Below are 16,485 nucleotides of genomic sequence, written 5' to 3' on the forward strand. Positions count from 1 at the left end.
ACGCTTGTCTTCAGAGACAATGGGTGGTATGAATAAAGACTAGGGAATGCTTTTACTTAAAACTTCACGTACATTTACACTAGGCATTTCTGTACAAAATAGAAGTAAAAGCATTTACTAGTGTTTATTCATATCACCCATTGTCACAACAATGCATATACCTAAAACGCTTTGTTCACTATGATGAAAGATATGCAGTTTGTTGCACTAAAATTCGCCGATGGAAGGTGAGACATAGCGACTTTCTACAAATCTCAAGAATTTCAAATTACAATATCACAAGATCAGTGACCGTTGCGGAAACTCAGTATTGTCACTCCCATTGTGTACACTCAGTGACTCACCATGCTTTACACTCCTGACGCAGTGGACCGGCATCGTCCCACACCCTTATCCTGAAACAGTATGAATAGAATGACGAAGTAGACTGACTCGGGAGTCTAACCATACCCCACCCGGCTCCCGTCAACGTATGACTGATGGGGTATGTGACAATGCACTCTATACAAGAACTTGGCAGTGGTTAAGACTGAGACATAGTCACAACCATGTTTACAGTCACTTCGTCAAATCAGTACAACTCATCGGACGCATTGGATCGGCCTCGTTCTGTTGCCATAAGGAGACCCAATAGCATTCCGCGAAGTTACTATTTATAGCTCACAAGGTCATTTGAATAAGATATTCATGACGTTTTAGTCACGTGACAGTCGGACATCGACACTATTTCTACGCATTTGAGCTTATTTCAAAGTCAATTATCTTTGACCCTGCATTGTTTTTAGCATGAATGATACCAAAGAGTCAGAGAGAGAAATATTCAGAACAATTATGTAGTATTTCCAACACTCGGACATGTGCCAGATTGAATCTAACTGCCCTAGTTAGAAAGCCTGAATCCATTACGAAACCGCATGTTTGTCCGACATTGCCTTTAATTCAGCGATGGGGAAATAGAGGGCAGGAGCTGCAGTGACGTCATCTTCGCGGAATGCTATTAGGATGACTCATCTGCCACCCCTACCCTTACCGTAGATCTCAGATTTACCATGCTCACCATGGTAAATACTTCTCACCGTCCCAATTCACCATGGTGAAGTGCTGTCAGTTGACCATGGTGAATTGTGGATTTACCATGGTGAAATTGAGACACGTATAAGGGTATAACCAGACTCAAAATGGTTATTGTTTGACTTAGGTCTCGTTAGGGAGTTTTTCCCAAAAGCACACGATGATGACGTGCCCCATTAACAGGACGTAACATCTATTTTAAAATGCGTTTCGAAAGTGAATGCATGAGGACAACCCATTTGTGTCGTATATCACTGGAAACGCCCGATTCCCCTGATTCTAATGAGATCTTAGCCAGCTGGTTATTGTTTTTTTCCCTCTGCCAGCTGGTTACTGTTTCGCATGCGCAGAACTGTCCGGAAAATGGCTGTCAGAAGTCGTGATATGGAACTTTTCACCTAAATATATGACTCAATCGAGAGTTTCGGCTTTCTGATACATCTTATTTCGGTAAACTTTAATATTCTATTACTTTATCTTCCAATTTAGTTATCTAATGTACCATTCCTACTTGCTTTTCACACTTTATTTCCTCTTTTAAGTTCCGAAGTGAATAAGTTTCTGTGCTTTACCTGCCGATGCACTGTCTCTCGCATGCATGCAGTGCACAGCCAGCCAGACACTCGGTCCTTCGATCAGGCTCACAGTGTGAGTCACACTGTCTTATGTCATCTAGTAATGAATACTACACCAGTAAAAGTAGTACACCATGACCATGTTCACTGACAGTAACACTGGCGACTGTGACTGTGACTACACTCACTAATACTACTGCTACTGACTTAGTCATTAGTGTAGCGGACTGGGCTCACTGGCCTGGCCTGCCGCCGCCTAGGCCTGGGGATGGGCCAGGGCTGGGCTAGCCGAATGTGTTGCTAGTGCACTGACACTGACACTGTGGCCAGTGCCATTCCTTGATCATAGAGAGGCCACAGGCGGCAGCACTTAATATATTCCCAGCTAGCTGGACAATTGGCGTATTGTCGCGTATTCTCGTTGTTATCATTCCCCCTGATATATCGGGTCAAAATCGACTTGTTGTGGTGAACTCTGAGAAGGAGTAAGTTGTGGTTATAGACAAGGTCTTGCCTGGTCATGGACAGCTACAGACTCTGTCTACAATGTACCTGCACTCAACTCTCATGTGAAACAGAAAAAAAGAGGGTCCGCCTCTTTTATTCAGTTGTTAGGGCTTGGTCCTGCCCTCATCCATGTATGTCTGGTGAACGGATCACCAGACAGAACCACTAGACCATAATGGTCAGTGGAGAACACGCGGTCTTAACTTTTAAAATAGAATTTAAAATCTGGTGGCCATGGCCGTTGGATTGTAGGCAACAAGGACAAATCTTCCTAGCAATAGCATGAACAGTATCAAGGCGTCCACCCTCTGGTATAATGTTCACATCCCCTGAATGTAATGGAACTTTTCTGGAACTAGGCTGGAAGTTTAAGTTCCAGAACTAAATGTCTAGTGTATAACTCGTAAATACTCCACTCAAGGGTCTAATATCTCAGTCAGGTCCTTGACCTACATGTGTCAATTACTCAATAGGTAGTGCTAATGGCTTAAAAATATTTGTCTGTCTATTCTTTTTCTGAGTTTTACCTGTTTGTTGGCCCGATTCTTGGTGAACTTGGATGCAGGACAGGTTGCGAAATTCATGATCACAGAGTTTATCGGTAAAAGTGATTTATCATTTGTATTGATAAACTCTAGTCTACATCCTGTTTGTTTGTTTGACCTTGTGCTCAAAGTGTCAAAATCAGGACTTGCACTTCGAACATTTTGACTCAGTTGAGAAAGTATTGTTATGACCCATTTTCAGCCAGTTTTTTTCTCTAGTTCCCTGTAAATCAATTTAAAATATATAGTGAAATGAGGTTCGTAAAAAATCACCCTTGACCAACACGTATCCTAATCATATTAATCTTGACCCCAGAGGTCTCGAGATAGTGGGTGTGTGGAAGTATTTTCCGCCCCTGAAGAACTAACAGAATACTGCCATGGATTTACTAACTTTAAAATTAATGTATGTATTACTAAGTTTTTGCAGTATTTAATGAAAACAATGCATTTTCAGTTTATTTTGGAAGTAAGTTAGTTTTCAAGGTGGTGAGCAGTTTAGTTACAACCCCAGTACATAGCCTTTGTGTGCGGCTGGCTGTTTTCTACTTTGTATTTGTAAGCATTATCAATATCATCACTGTATCACAGCTTTTATTCATTTCAAATAATGGTACCATTTTACTTGATTTTACTTCATCATTCATGGTAGAGAAAAAAATGAAATCTAACTTCTAAGTAAAACTCTCTTTCTTTTCAGCTTTCATCATGAAAGACACCTATGAATGAAACACAATGAGCCTCCAACAACAGCAAGTCGATGCCAGTGAACTTTTCAATCTCCTTGAGTCTAAGGAGCTCAAAGTTGTTGAGGATATAAAGGCTCTCATTCATGAGAATCTAAACTCAGGTGAGGGACCAACACTAAATACGGTGATGCCCAAAGATAAAAATTTGAATTTCTCACGATTTTTGCTTGTTATGCAGCAGGGTACCATGATTTCATCATGTTTGCGCCAAACATTGCTCTTTCAGGCCATAAACCAATCGCTAGTCTTCTTTGGCTTCATTTGGAGAACTTTGATGTTGGATGGAGAAAAGGTCTATAGGAGCATATTTGGCCATTTTTACCCCAAAAAATACTTCAGGAGGATTGAACCCCCCCCCCCACATTTTTCTGTGATTTTCACCCCCTCCAAATTTTGGTGTGTATATTTAATCTAATCGAGAGCCCTGGTGTCTTGCTCTACATGTAGGCATAGCCCTGTCATGCAAATCCATCTGCCTGATCTCACCTTCACAGAAAACTGAACTCTCAACCTTATCTCTAAAATAACTGTCTGTGTTGACTTTTCTGTCTGAGCCGGTGTCCCCTAATGAAATAAGTAAATGACCCAGTTTATCATGGCTAAATGTCCGGTATTCTGATAGGCTGAGTTTTAACTTTGGTTTTTTTGAAACGCTTTGTTTTTAGAATGACATAAGTTGATAAGACATATATTTTCATGATACTAACACTATGAGTTGACTAACAGTAACAGTGCCAGAAAATGTCTGAGCTGTGCAAACTACTGTCTGAAACTAATCTACAAAGCTCTGTTTGTGTAACCAGGTCAACATTGTTTTGATCAGTGATAATTTCCAGAGTACCCCAGGCGCTGGTTTCAATTATGGAAAAACAGCTGCATTATAAAATCGTATTCATTCAATATAGGATTTCAGAATCCTAAATTTGACTTTACATGTAGTTAGTGTCATGCACATTATTACAATTACTGCGATTCCAAATTACAGTGAATATACATAATTTTCTAGGTTAATTTGACAAATGTAGAAGATATAGAATTGCATGGGCTAAGGCCTACAGTTTATCAGCATTTTTGTTAGCATAAAATGGCCTTTTAACTATTTAAGCGCTGATGACTGTGGCAAAGTGCTTTAAAAAATCAAACTCTATCCCGAAAGTTTAAAACTTTTAAAACTCATGAGTATTTTTGAGATTATTGACTCTATTTCAGCGAGGTAAAACATAACTTTTAGACTTTCTCCACATGATCACTATCTCATTTTCCCTTGAAGCACGAGAAGCATGGCTATTGAATGGTTTGGTGGAGTATTATATGGTGACACAGTCCGATAACAGCCTGGAGATTTTGGCAGGACTTCGGGAACCACATGACAAGGTTTGTCAAAAACTTCAAAATGTTATACTCTCGCAACAGTCGCGTAACTACGTTATTCCATGACTCTCGACACAGGCCACTATTTTGGACCTGCTACTCCATGATTCACTGGTGGATGAAGGTACCAGCATCATAGTGATGGATCAGCCCTGTTCTAGCCAATACTCGGGAGATCAGCAGAAGTGTGATACTAATGGTGTCAAGCAGGGGCATTATCCTCCTTGCCAGGCAAATCTCATGCCAGGTACAGTGAATACCACTGACGTTGGAGTCAAGACTCTGCTACAGACTTAGCTTAATCAGCTAAGTATACATTTGTATAGCTGTTCTGACCAGGACTGTACTGTATAACATAGTGTTGAATTAATTTGTCTTTTCCTCATTTCAGCATCTTTTTGACAAGCTGAATGATTATATGAAAGGACCAACGCGGGTCTCAACTCTAACTGCCATTGGCTTCATCGTCCGCAAGCAGCCCTCGTGGCTTCATAAGATCGTCAATCACCATCTATTTACCACGATCATCAAATGTTTGAAAGTAAGTAACTAAGTTACTGTGAAGTTCTTTTACACACGTGTATTAGGCTCTTCTTCACATGTACATGTGTAGGGTTCTTCGACGCACATGTGTACTTGGCTATGAGGCTCTTCAACACATGTCCTTGTCTGTTAGGCTAATGACTATGTGGGTCTTCTGCACACATGTTCTCGGCTATGAGGCTCGTCAGTACGTGCAGTGAGCTGTTCTACGTATGTATCTATTCTTTGAACAATCTCCGTTTTTTCCCAGACGGACACAGACGTGCCAATCCTGATGAGTGCCTGTCTAATCATCACCACACTCTTGCCAGTCATACCCGTATCAATCGGCAGTCATCTTCAAGACATCTTTATTGTCTTCACAAGACTTGCTGCATTCAGTCTAAAGAAACCAGGTAAGGGAATAGAAAGGGAACCTTGCTGTCCTGCAGTCCTAGTGTCATCTCATAGTCTGTCAGTGCTTCATTACAATATGCTATGTCTGCATGCCCAGACATTCCTGAGCAGCGAAGTGGGGATTTAAATCAAACTAAACTGCTGTCACTGTCCAATTCCTGGCTGTTGACAACACAATAAGGTACAAATATTGCGTCAGTTCTTTTGGATGAGACTTTGTACCTGAGTGTCTATGCCAGGGCAAGTAAGAGATCCCACACAGGGGGTCAAAAGTGTGGGCGACTTACAAATCTCTGGCAAAATCCTAAGATATGTTTATGTGGTGCTGTGATGATGATGATTATTATGAATATAATTCTATCTCTAGGGTTACGATACTCTGATGAAGAACTTCCGAACGGTTAGTCAGTGTTTTCCCCCAAAGTGTAAAAATTTTGTTTCGGAAGAAAGTTTCAAATAGAAGTTTGAATTTGAGGCATTGCAACTTCAATGTACGTTTTAGTCTTTAGCCTTTAGCAACCACCAATGGCCAAAGACAATGATGGTTAAACATACATTTTCTGTTAATGTAGCAGTTCTGTCTTGCCAAATGCATGCTGCATGGTTTTTAATTCCCCATGTGCCTGACCAACAAATCAATGCCTATACTTTAGGAATAAGTTTGCCTTAAAAAAGACGTCTGCATGTATATTTGACCAGAGAGCTTAACCCCTGCAATTGACCCTCCACTCGCCAGTTTTGTCCATATGACCTAACACTGCCTACTTTCCAGTTCCAAAATGCTAGACCTTTTAGACTCCTGTGCGGAGTGAGTTACAAGTTTCTGACTGAACAAAATTACTCAAGCCAGCTGCTTGGAAAGGGTCAAACACTGAAAAAAGCATCATTGCCACCCCTGCCTTTCAGATGACACCAAAGTTGGGTTGCATGACCTTGCCTGCTTCTTTAACTCCCTCTTATTCCCTCTACACATCATCTGATCTGATGCATTTGAGTCATGTGTGTTGTCTATAATGAAATATATGCAGTAGAATACTTGAACTTTCACTTACAAGCAGCCCTGTCCAAAAGACAGCCTCTTAGAAGCTCTAAGAGGTCGTGAAAACCTGCCCAAATATGTTAAAGTTGAATATTATGTTGGTGCCTTATTACTAGGGTTACTAGTCATTGTCATTCAACTTGAACAAGGCTGTGTTTACATAGGATTCTCTGTGGCACTTCTGTACTCTATGTAAACCCCGCTTAAGGTGTACTCTATGTAAACCCCGCTTAAGGTGTTGCTTTAGAGAAATTTTTATGTGAAACCTCTTTCCGAAACCCTTATCAGTATGCACTTGTGGGTAAAACCACAGTCAATGCCGTTAAGATTTGGCGGAACGAACCAGTACAAACAGTGCTAGGCACCTTAGTCATTAGTGATGTTATATATTTGAACTTTTTTTCAGCGAATGTGCCGGATATTTTCCTGCTCCACCTACAAGTGGGAGTGTATGCCCTGTTCCACCGCCTCTATGGCATGTACCCATGTAACTTTCTTGCCTTCTTGCGGAGTTACTACAGTAAGAAGGACCACACAGTTGCACAGGTCTTTGAGCAAAGAATCAAGGTAGGTTGTTACTGAAGGTTAAGGTATGCCCTTGTCTTGGTCGTCTACAAGCTGGCTTCATAGTCCTGGAGGAAGCCAGAAGTGCACAACGGCAAAGTTGACACAGTACTTGAACAGGTTTAAAAACAGAATTCACTGTAACCTCTTCCCTCGAGAATGAAATGGTCTCATTTTGTCAAAATGAGCGAAATTTTCATCATCAAAACATCAGATGGAAAAGCCATTTTCCAAAAAGTTCTAGAATTAGTTCAATTAGATATGATATCTCAATTTTAGCCGATGTTGGAGAGAGTGCGCATGCATCCTCAGTTAGTGACGAGTTCAAAAGAGAAGGAGATGTCAACGTCACGATGGAAGTCGATGGAAATACATGACATCACGATCGAATGTGCCAAAATGTCCCTTGACATGATTGAGGGAACTGCTGAAGGTCATCGCCGCCCCCTGTTTGGAAAGAGAACGTCGATTGATAGTATGTTTCTGATGGAGGCGCCAACTACCCCTCTAGGTACGGTACCGTATGAATGCCATGCCACATGGAAGTGACCACAAGTTATCCCAGGAAGGCCTGGATCAAGTTTTCAAAAAATGAGTACCCAGTTTGACTTCCTCTTCGAGTTTAGTAGCTTCGAGTGTACAAGCTCATCATGAATTGTTGTCCTCCTTTGAATTTCAGACACACAAACCCAGTCGTTCTTTTCACATCACCAGCCCTACCAAAGTGTACATGTAAGGGACCACGAGGCGAGTGACCAGTACTCATTAGTCAACCAGTTGAAATGTTCTAGCACTGATCTGTGGAGTCCGTCGTCAGTTTGTGGCATGATGACGCCACCTCTCTCACAGCAGGTTACGCCTTCACAGAGTGTGTCGGACCTGAATACGGCAAGCATCACTTCACATCAAGGTATGGTTTTGAGTAGACAGCATGAGGTGATCATCGTCACAATCATTGAAACATCTTGATCGTTTTTGATCTTTGCCGAGGATCATCACCAAGAATATGTCAAAGTGACACATTTAGCCTTCTCATTATTAGCTGGACAGGTTGTCTTAAAGGTAATTTTGTGACAAATTGACCAATATTCTTAATGATGCTCATGCCTGTGAAAGCCCTGAGGTCCAAATTTGTGAAGCCTCTTGGGCCTTTTTACTAAAAAATCAGCCATAAGTCATGAGAGAGGTTTGACCTCTTTGACTGGTAATGAGGGCGACTTAGCATTGAGTTGTTAGTGTTATCGGAAAGAAACAAGACAAAATGGGACGAAAATTTCAACTTTATTTTCAGGGTTACATGCTGAGACTCCAACCATTCCAACGCCAACCATGAGGCACAGTCCGCCGTACGAAGATAGTGGTAATTACGTAAGTTCAAATTTATCCTCCTGTACTCGGATGATGAAAGTTCTGAAGAAAGTATTGGCAGGAACATAATCAAAAGAAACTACTTGAGGATATTTGCTGTGATAACGCAAAATGTTGATCTGTGTTGTCACGCCATGTTTGGCAGAAGATGGAACAAGATTTTTTTCAAAATTTCTAAAGGATTTTCATTGGTTTTTGTTTAGGGAAATGCCAAAGGTATTGTGGGAAAAAGACGAAGTGTACCAGTTGGACATCCTACTCCTCCTTGTAGCAATCAACAGTGTGCCATACACTCTCCAGGACTTGATGTATCGCCAATGAAGAGGGACTTCACATCAGAACCGCCTAACCAGGCGAAAAAAATGGTGGCAAAAAAGCTGCTACTGCCGTGTGATAAGGCATTAGAAACAAGCAAAACGTTTGACCCTAGCACAGATGTGTCGTTGAAATTGAACCGTAGCATAAGCGAACACGGCTCTAAAAAGGAAATCTGTGATACTACGAAGGCAGCAGAGAAAGAAATTATTGTAACTGATAGTGGGAAGTCTCCCACGCTCCATCCATCACATTCGATGCCCAATATTGTAGACCAGTCAGATTGTGACGTGAGCACAGCCTCGGAGGACTTTCAGACTGCATCCGAGCTGAGTTTGAATGGAGATCATTCTGTGCCCTTGGAAATGCTACCCAATTTGATCAAGAGATTATCTGAGGCGGATTCGGAGGATATTAGTCATGTTCATGGTAAGTCACAGGTACAGGCTCTAAACAGAATGTTGCTCTTTACAGAAGCAGAAGCAAGGGAAACCCACTTCTGAATCACCTGGCTGGAATTTGAGACGTTCTGTTCCAGGCTCTTTAAAGACTTTTGAGTGACACTTCTCATACAAAGCTCCCCAAGCAGAGTGCCTCTGCGATGCAAGGGGTTTACGTGTAACAAGTCTTTTTGTTTTCGCATGTTTGTTTTGCCTCCAGACGTACTTTTTCTCTACTTTCGTGCAAAGATTTTCAAAAATGTGTTTGTCACTTCAGATGCAGATGATGATGAGGTCAGTGACATCAACGGCTCCCACATCAGCATCACGATAGACCATGAACCATACGATCACAGTGCCAAAATGAACGATCCCCAACTCACTGCTCAGTCAATGCAACAATTCATGAAAAACGTGAACCGGATTCGCTTCAATAGTATGAATACCAACAATGACTCAACATTAAAGCGATCCGTTAAAAAGGGGAAACTTGTGCGTAGTAGTTCATGTCCTGATTTGAAATCCAAAATGGAAATTGCAGACGCCATTGAGGATAGTTTTGATGAGGAAGTCGAGAACAATGATGAGTCAAGGGTCACCAAGAGTGATTCCAAGGGGACTACTACAATTAACCAAAGTCTGTTGTCGCCCTTTCCCGGGAGTGTTGCAGTGACTTGTGAGAGTACTACAGTGACTCATAGCACCACTGTCCACTGTATTTACCCAAAAATGGCTGCGGGTGTTGTGCAGAGTCTGCCCCACATGCAGCATCACTTGCAACCACCTCCACAGTGCCCGCCTTTTATCAACACATCACAGACTGATCAGTTAGACCAGATGCCCGTGCGACGTTTCCCGTATGAAGATTTGTTGACATTATCGCTGCCGTTAACGCCGATAACTCAGTGTCAGAATTGTATGGATAGGTCATACGTTCCTTCGGATTCACATAACCAGCCTCATCTGAGCACAACATCCCCTCCAAGGGTGCTAGGTAAGTTATACACTTCATTTACGAAAGTTTACGTGAACATTTCCGGTATGGAAGTTCCCAGTTCCATGCTCTCAGTCATAAGGTCAAGGTCATGAACACCTCATTCTCCTTTGTTTGTAGAGTTGCACTATAACAGCATCAAGGGTGTTCCCATTTACTACTGGTACATAACACTGTTTCCACGTTGAGATGACGTCATCACAACCATGTTGTTAAGATAAATGTTTCGAAAAATCCAAAAGCATTTCAAGGAGGAGGATTTTTATAGTCTTTGTCTTGCTTTTATGTTTCAGGGTGTGAAGTTCCACTGTTCACATCCCTGTCACCACCAGATCTCCTTGACAGGCAGATCCAGCTCGGAGGTGAGGTTCATGCTAAAGAGTTGAGTCACATACCACTGACTAGCGGTGAGAGTATCAGCTGGACTCACTTTGGAGGTAGGCATGCATGCTGTTGCTGTCTCCTCTCCTGACCCGACACATAACCACACACTTCCCCTGTTGTAGTTCCATAGCCAGACACATCTTTAATATGTACAGTGGAACCTCCCTTAGCGGACACCTCTCTATTAAGGAAAAACTCTCTATTAAGGACACTAGTTTTGGTCCCAAAGTGGTACTTTCCATTCAATTTGACCTCTCTAATCAGGACACCTCTCTATTAAGGACAGCACTTGTCAGTCCCGAGGGTGTCCTTAGTAGAGAGGTTCTACTGTAGTTCCATTTCACAATGACTGTTGTAAGTTCTTGTTCTTATCTTTAGTCACCAAAAGAATACTGTAGATTTAATTTCGTAGACCAACCATAAGCTTCATTTGAGTATGCTATTTCCTTTACATGTATAAAGCACGAGCATTTTGTTAAATATTTTAACTCTGGACTCTTGAAAGAATAGGATTCCCTTTACAGACAAACCTATAGGTTCATTGTGTAATTATCTTGTTTAAAAAAGAAGATAATGTTATTAGATATTGAGGATCTCGATTTAGCATTTGATTGTGACTAAAAATGTGTTCCAAAGTAGTTGTCTGACCTACACTGAACTTGAAAGTGTTCTAACAATATTACGATTGAAGTTACCCAGCATGATTTGGAAGTTGTAGATCAATAAGAGAAGATACGATGACATCAATCTTTAGGGATCTTAGTACCTGGCTATATGTTTCATGATGTTTGCCTTGCTGTGGGGATGCAAAAAGATATATGAATTATGGTACTTGCGGTGCTGCACAAGTGGATTAATCAGAATACATGTTCCTGATTATTTCCTCGTTGCAGGTGTTCCACCCACGGATGAAGTAAACATCCTCAGAGGGCAGAATATGCTACTGCATACGCAGATGATGTATGAACGCCACAAACGGGAGCAGCATGCCTTACGGAACCGTCGTCTGCTGGGAAAGATTGTGAAAAATGTAGCTCTGGAGGAACAGAATTCCGCTATGGTTAGTTGAAAATGTCATAAAGTCTGCTCGATTTGTCAAGAGATGCCATCATGTCACCAATGCTGATACTCCATTGTTACCTTACTGGTGTCTTCATCGCAGGCACTCTCCATTTCTTGCCTCTCATGTCCAAAATTTGACCTTTCAGCGTGACCAGCTGCAGCTCCAGGAGAAAGACATCGAGCAACTCCAGGTGGCACTCAAGTTACAGCGGGAGGAAAACCGGCGTATCTCCGATGGGAAGAAGGTCATGGAGCTTGAGAAGGAATCAGAATTAGTGTGAGTGTCTTTTGTTACCACCCAAGGGCGTAATGGTGATCGCATCCACCTAGTCAATGAACGGTCAAACTTGCAAGTTCCATTGCATTGGTGGCTCTTTTTCTGACCTCATTTTGTGTATTTTATAGTAAACTACGACGTTCAGAAGAGGAGCTTGAATACAAGACAAAGGAGCTGCAGTCAATGTTAGTCACTGAGAAGGATGAGAAGAAAATCATGCTTCAGGTATGGGAAAACGTTAACCACTTCGCTAAATGTTACAGTGTTGCGGTTCCCAATGGGTTTTTTATGCCAGATGGCGTCATTTGCGGCAATGACGTCATGCATTTTGTAATGCATCGTAGTACATTGCGTTTTGACATCATCCGAACTGTATTTTGATCCATCACAGCGTGCATCATGACACATGATAGCAAAGTATCGGTCCATCGTTGTGGGATTGTTATATGTCTAAACATGAACTCTTCACCAGATTTTGCAGTTGATTACTGGCTACCCAGGCCACAGAAATCATTGTTGATTTCATGTGGAACTTCCACAACATAAATTTGGGCTTGCACATTTGCAGGAACTGCAAACGGCCAGGTCAGATCTTTTCAACCTCAGAAAGGAGATGGGCATCATCGAGAGCAAAGTCGCACTGACAAACGAACTGCAGGAACAAGTGAAACATCTCAATAAGGAGCTTCTTCTCATGGGAGAGTTACAGAAGAAATATCGGGAAAAGATGGCAGCATTGTCCAAGAATGATACGCGGGGGTACGGGCAGAAGCAGATTATTGAAGCGTACAAGTCAGAAATTGAAGGTAGGGTGATGAATACCTAGTACACATGTGACCCATCACAGCAAAACCAGGCGCATGTCGCTCTGAGCTTGGCAGGTTGAGACGGACTGTTTGTTCATTTCTCTATTGTTTGCCTTTTGTGAAATATGAGCACATCAATTACTTCCATTATCTCCTGGTGTCATTTAGGCTCATCTTCTGTGCGACAAGCACCTGGTTTTGCTGTGACGGGTCACACATGTAAAAGGAGGAGACAGTTGTTCAGAGGCCAACAAGTTTCATGTTTCTTCAGTGAGGGGTTCAAATGGCCTGGGAGAGGGACTCAAACAACCCTGAGAGGCCTCAGAATTCATCTATTCACTGAATTGTTTTCTCTGCATTTCATTTTTACACCATACTTCCTTTTATTTCAGCTTTAAAGTCCTCTCAAGATCAGGTGCTGATTCATTCCGAATCTTTGAAAACACGAGTTGCAGATTTAGAGGAAGTGATTAAAAATAAAGACGTTGTCATCAAAGATCAGAAAAGGTCATTGGAAAAAGTGAAAAACGTTTACACCTCAAAACTTGAGGTAAGTTGGTAAACCGCTTCGCAAAATGTAAAACAGATATAACCCTACATTACAGAAGTTTAACCTGAGATGCGATTGCCACGTGTTTCGCATGACATATACAGAGGCTCATCATTTGTTTTAGTTGGGCGACTTATTATTATTTTTTGTCCAAATGAGAAGTGAGACGTTGGGTAGTGCTTTATTACAGAAACGTGACTTACACTTTCGGTGCCAAATGAGGTTTTAAGACATCGATCAAAATCCCATGGTCTCCTTTGTGTTGCCTTTCAGTGTGTGAATGATAAATATCGAGGTCAACAGAGCGTGATCCAAAGGTTGGAAGCTCACGTTCTTGAACTTCACCACAAGTACAGTCGGAACCACAGGCGCCATTCTAGTCACAGAAGCCCCCATGGGAGTAGCTTAAGTAAGTGTCAATCAGCTTTGATTGATAAAGATGTCTCCGAAATGATAAAGGTGGAAGTTAACAGCATTTGAAAGAACTGGTGAAGGCAAAGCTTAATGTTATTAGATTCACTCATTTTCATTTCATAATAAATAGCCTCAGTAGAAGTGTTTTCTAATTGAATTTGTTTCTTTTTGTTAGGTCAAGATACTAGTCGTGAAACAAGCCCGGAGCAGAAAACAAATGGAGTGTCGCACACGACGCGGCCAATCACAGTCGAGCAGAACTCATCACTCGACCAATTGGATTCCAGTCACAGAGAATTTGACTCTTCAAATAACGCTCAAGCTCCAAGTGTATCAAATGACTACTTGACCCGGAGCATCACGACAGATGGAAAAAATGCATTTCAAAAATACAAACCACACGAAATCAGCTCGTACCCTCAGTATAGTAAACCTCTGTATGCGAACTTTACATGCGCCAGTGAGGGCCAGCGATATGAGTCGATGGACCAGCCATCATTTCTAATGCCCTATGACTCGGTGGTTAAACCGCCAGATGATTTAGAAGCAAGCGCTGCTGAGTCTGACTTGAACTTTATGATGAGCACGGAGCGTGAGGATTTCACATCAGCGAGTGCTAGTAATGCACATGCTCAAGATGGCGGTGCTTCACTTAATGTTGACAGTGGGATTGTTTCTCATATGTAGCGATCAGAAGCACACAGCGTCTCATATTAGGAAAACACTGTGCCCGTTCTGTCAAGTCTAAGGCTCTTTTCCACTTGTAGTGTATCTCAGATGCTCCCTCTCCTAAAAAGCTCAGTCAATGTCATCTTTGCAATCTATCATGTCTCCCGCTATGACCAAATGGTCCAAAGACCATGGAGGCCTCCTACATGTATCTCAACCCCAAAAAGAGTATGCATGTGTTTTCCTAATGTCAACTCAAACCAGTATCGAGTCCGATATATATTGCTGACATACCGACGAAAAATAGGCCCATCTGTGGCAGTCTTAGCAAAGTTGTGCTTGCATTGTGTTTGGCTGTCTGTCCCTTCCAAATTCTCACCTTTAGAAAAAGCAAATTGTGATCTATTTGTGGAATTTATTCTGTCCTTGTTTGTACTGCAGCTCAAAGTTGTGATTCAAGAAGTCTTATTCTGACTTTTGCAGTGGGGGACAGGCTGTAGTGTGTATTTAATCAGAACAATCTTTAGAATGAATTTGAAGCCCTCTCCCCTCACCTTTCTAGAACCCTTTGTTTCCTTAAAGTAATTACAGTGGAACCTCCCTTAGCGGACACCTCTCTATAAGGGACAACCTCTCTGTTAAGGACACTGGTTTTGGTCCCAACTAGGTTGTTTCCATTCAATTTGACCTCTCTAATAAGGACACCTCTCTATTAAGGACAGCACTAGTCAGTCCCAAGGGTGTCCTTAATAGAGAGGTTCTACTGTACAACGGTTGATTCCTAAGATTTAGGAGAAGGACCTGGGTGTATACAGTGGCCGAGATGACACTCTAACTTACTAAGAATGCTGATTTTTGGCCCAAATATCTGTTTGATATCCAACTCATAATACGGCATCTGTAGGTAGAGTGTACGTGTACTTAAAAGTAGATCTACATGTTCGTGTACCTCACTGCAAAAGATACCACATTAAGGCATATTTGTGATATAAGCTTAACTTTTCAATTGCGTGTTTTAAGATTTGTTTGTGTTTTGTATGACAGCGGCTGTTAATTCATGTTTGAGTAAAACTTCATTTGGTGCTTCCGTTCCATAGAGTTCATGGTGGCGATTCAGATCTAACATTGGTTGATATGAATAGAGTAGTAAATGCTTTTATCTAAAACTCCATGTACATTTACACTTGGCCTTTCTGTACAAAATTGAAGTAAAAGCATTTGCTAGCCTTTATTCATATCACCCATTATTTTACTCATGCATAAGTTGATGGTGTTCACAGCTTTTGCTATTGAGCAGCCAAATAGAACGGATGAAAGGTGGTTATGTTTCCTGTTTCATTTGCCTGATCAGCTGCAAATGTGAGGGTGTGATTACTTGTGAAATGGATTACCAACACAGTCATTTACGGGGATGAGGTGTTCATTTTTGGATGGTTTCCTTTTTTCCCCTCCTGAAGAGGGCATAATTTGACAGCAGAAATGAAAGATCTATGCCTCAGCTCTTAGTCGATCTTTTCCAAATCAGACAAAAAGTAACCATTTTAGAGGCATGTTTTGAGTGGCAATAGTCACATTCCTGGATTTATGGTTTGAATCACCACCATGGTTGCAAACTATTTCATATTTTTTCCGTCGAAAGACAAATTGTATTGCAGAATGACTCTTTCTATACCATGGTATTAAAAATGTTATAAAGAGAGTAAAGTGATCATGCGTTCAAAATATTGACTGAGTGTTTATTTATTAAATGCAGATTGTGGGGATATACAGGTTGGACCCAAGAAAGTTGATGACATGGACATAGTCTCCAAGACAGTCGAGGTGACAGCACTGGGCTGGGCATAGT

At 41.5% G+C, this 16,485-nt stretch overlaps 1 protein-coding gene across 3 annotated transcripts; it reads left to right on the top strand.

Annotated features, from left to right (window-relative positions):
• Positions 1–1,428: 1,428 nt before the first annotated feature.
• Positions 1,429–16,361, top strand: LOC135501185 (hamartin-like). 3 transcript variants are annotated; one of them, XM_064793096.1, is made up of 20 exons: positions 1,429–1,521; positions 3,399–3,548; positions 4,718–4,821; positions 5,210–5,359; positions 5,612–5,756; positions 6,125–6,157; positions 7,203–7,363; positions 7,640–7,871; positions 8,040–8,270; positions 8,652–8,728; positions 8,932–9,472; positions 9,761–10,477; positions 10,771–10,914; positions 11,755–11,921; positions 12,070–12,200; positions 12,329–12,425; positions 12,769–13,006; positions 13,399–13,556; positions 13,830–13,965; positions 14,146–16,361. In XM_064793096.1, exons 2-20 carry the CDS (start codon positions 3,434–3,436, stop codon positions 14,655–14,657), a joined length of 4,089 nt encoding a protein of 1,362 aa, XP_064649166.1. In that variant the 5' UTR covers positions 1,429–1,521; positions 3,399–3,433; the 3' UTR covers positions 14,658–16,361. The 3 variants fall into 3 exon arrangements, with proteins under 3 accessions (XP_064649166.1, XP_064649168.1, XP_064649167.1); XM_064793098.1 differs by having other exon boundaries at positions 10,771–10,839; XM_064793097.1 differs by lacking the exon at positions 6,125–6,157.
• Positions 16,362–16,485: the final 124 nt, after the last annotated feature.

This window comes from Lineus longissimus, chromosome 17 (assembly GCF_910592395.1).
Source record: "Lineus longissimus chromosome 17, tnLinLong1.2, whole genome shotgun sequence".
Taxonomy (NCBI): domain Eukaryota; kingdom Metazoa; phylum Nemertea; class Pilidiophora; order Heteronemertea; family Lineidae; genus Lineus; species Lineus longissimus.

Bases quoted from the DNA above. Each gene is read 5' to 3' on its own strand.
- LOC135501185 (XM_064793096.1), top strand. From the start codon at position 3,434: ATGAGCCTCCAACAACAGCAAGTCGATGCCAGTGAACTTTTCAATCTC. The intron at 7,872-8,039 runs GTACGGTACCGT...TTTGAATTTCAG, and splicing joins GGCGCCAACTACCCCTCTAG to ACACACAAACCCAGTCGTTC. The intron at 10,915-11,754 runs GTAGGCATGCAT...TCCTCGTTGCAG, and splicing joins CAGCTGGACTCACTTTGGAG to GTGTTCCACCCACGGATGAA.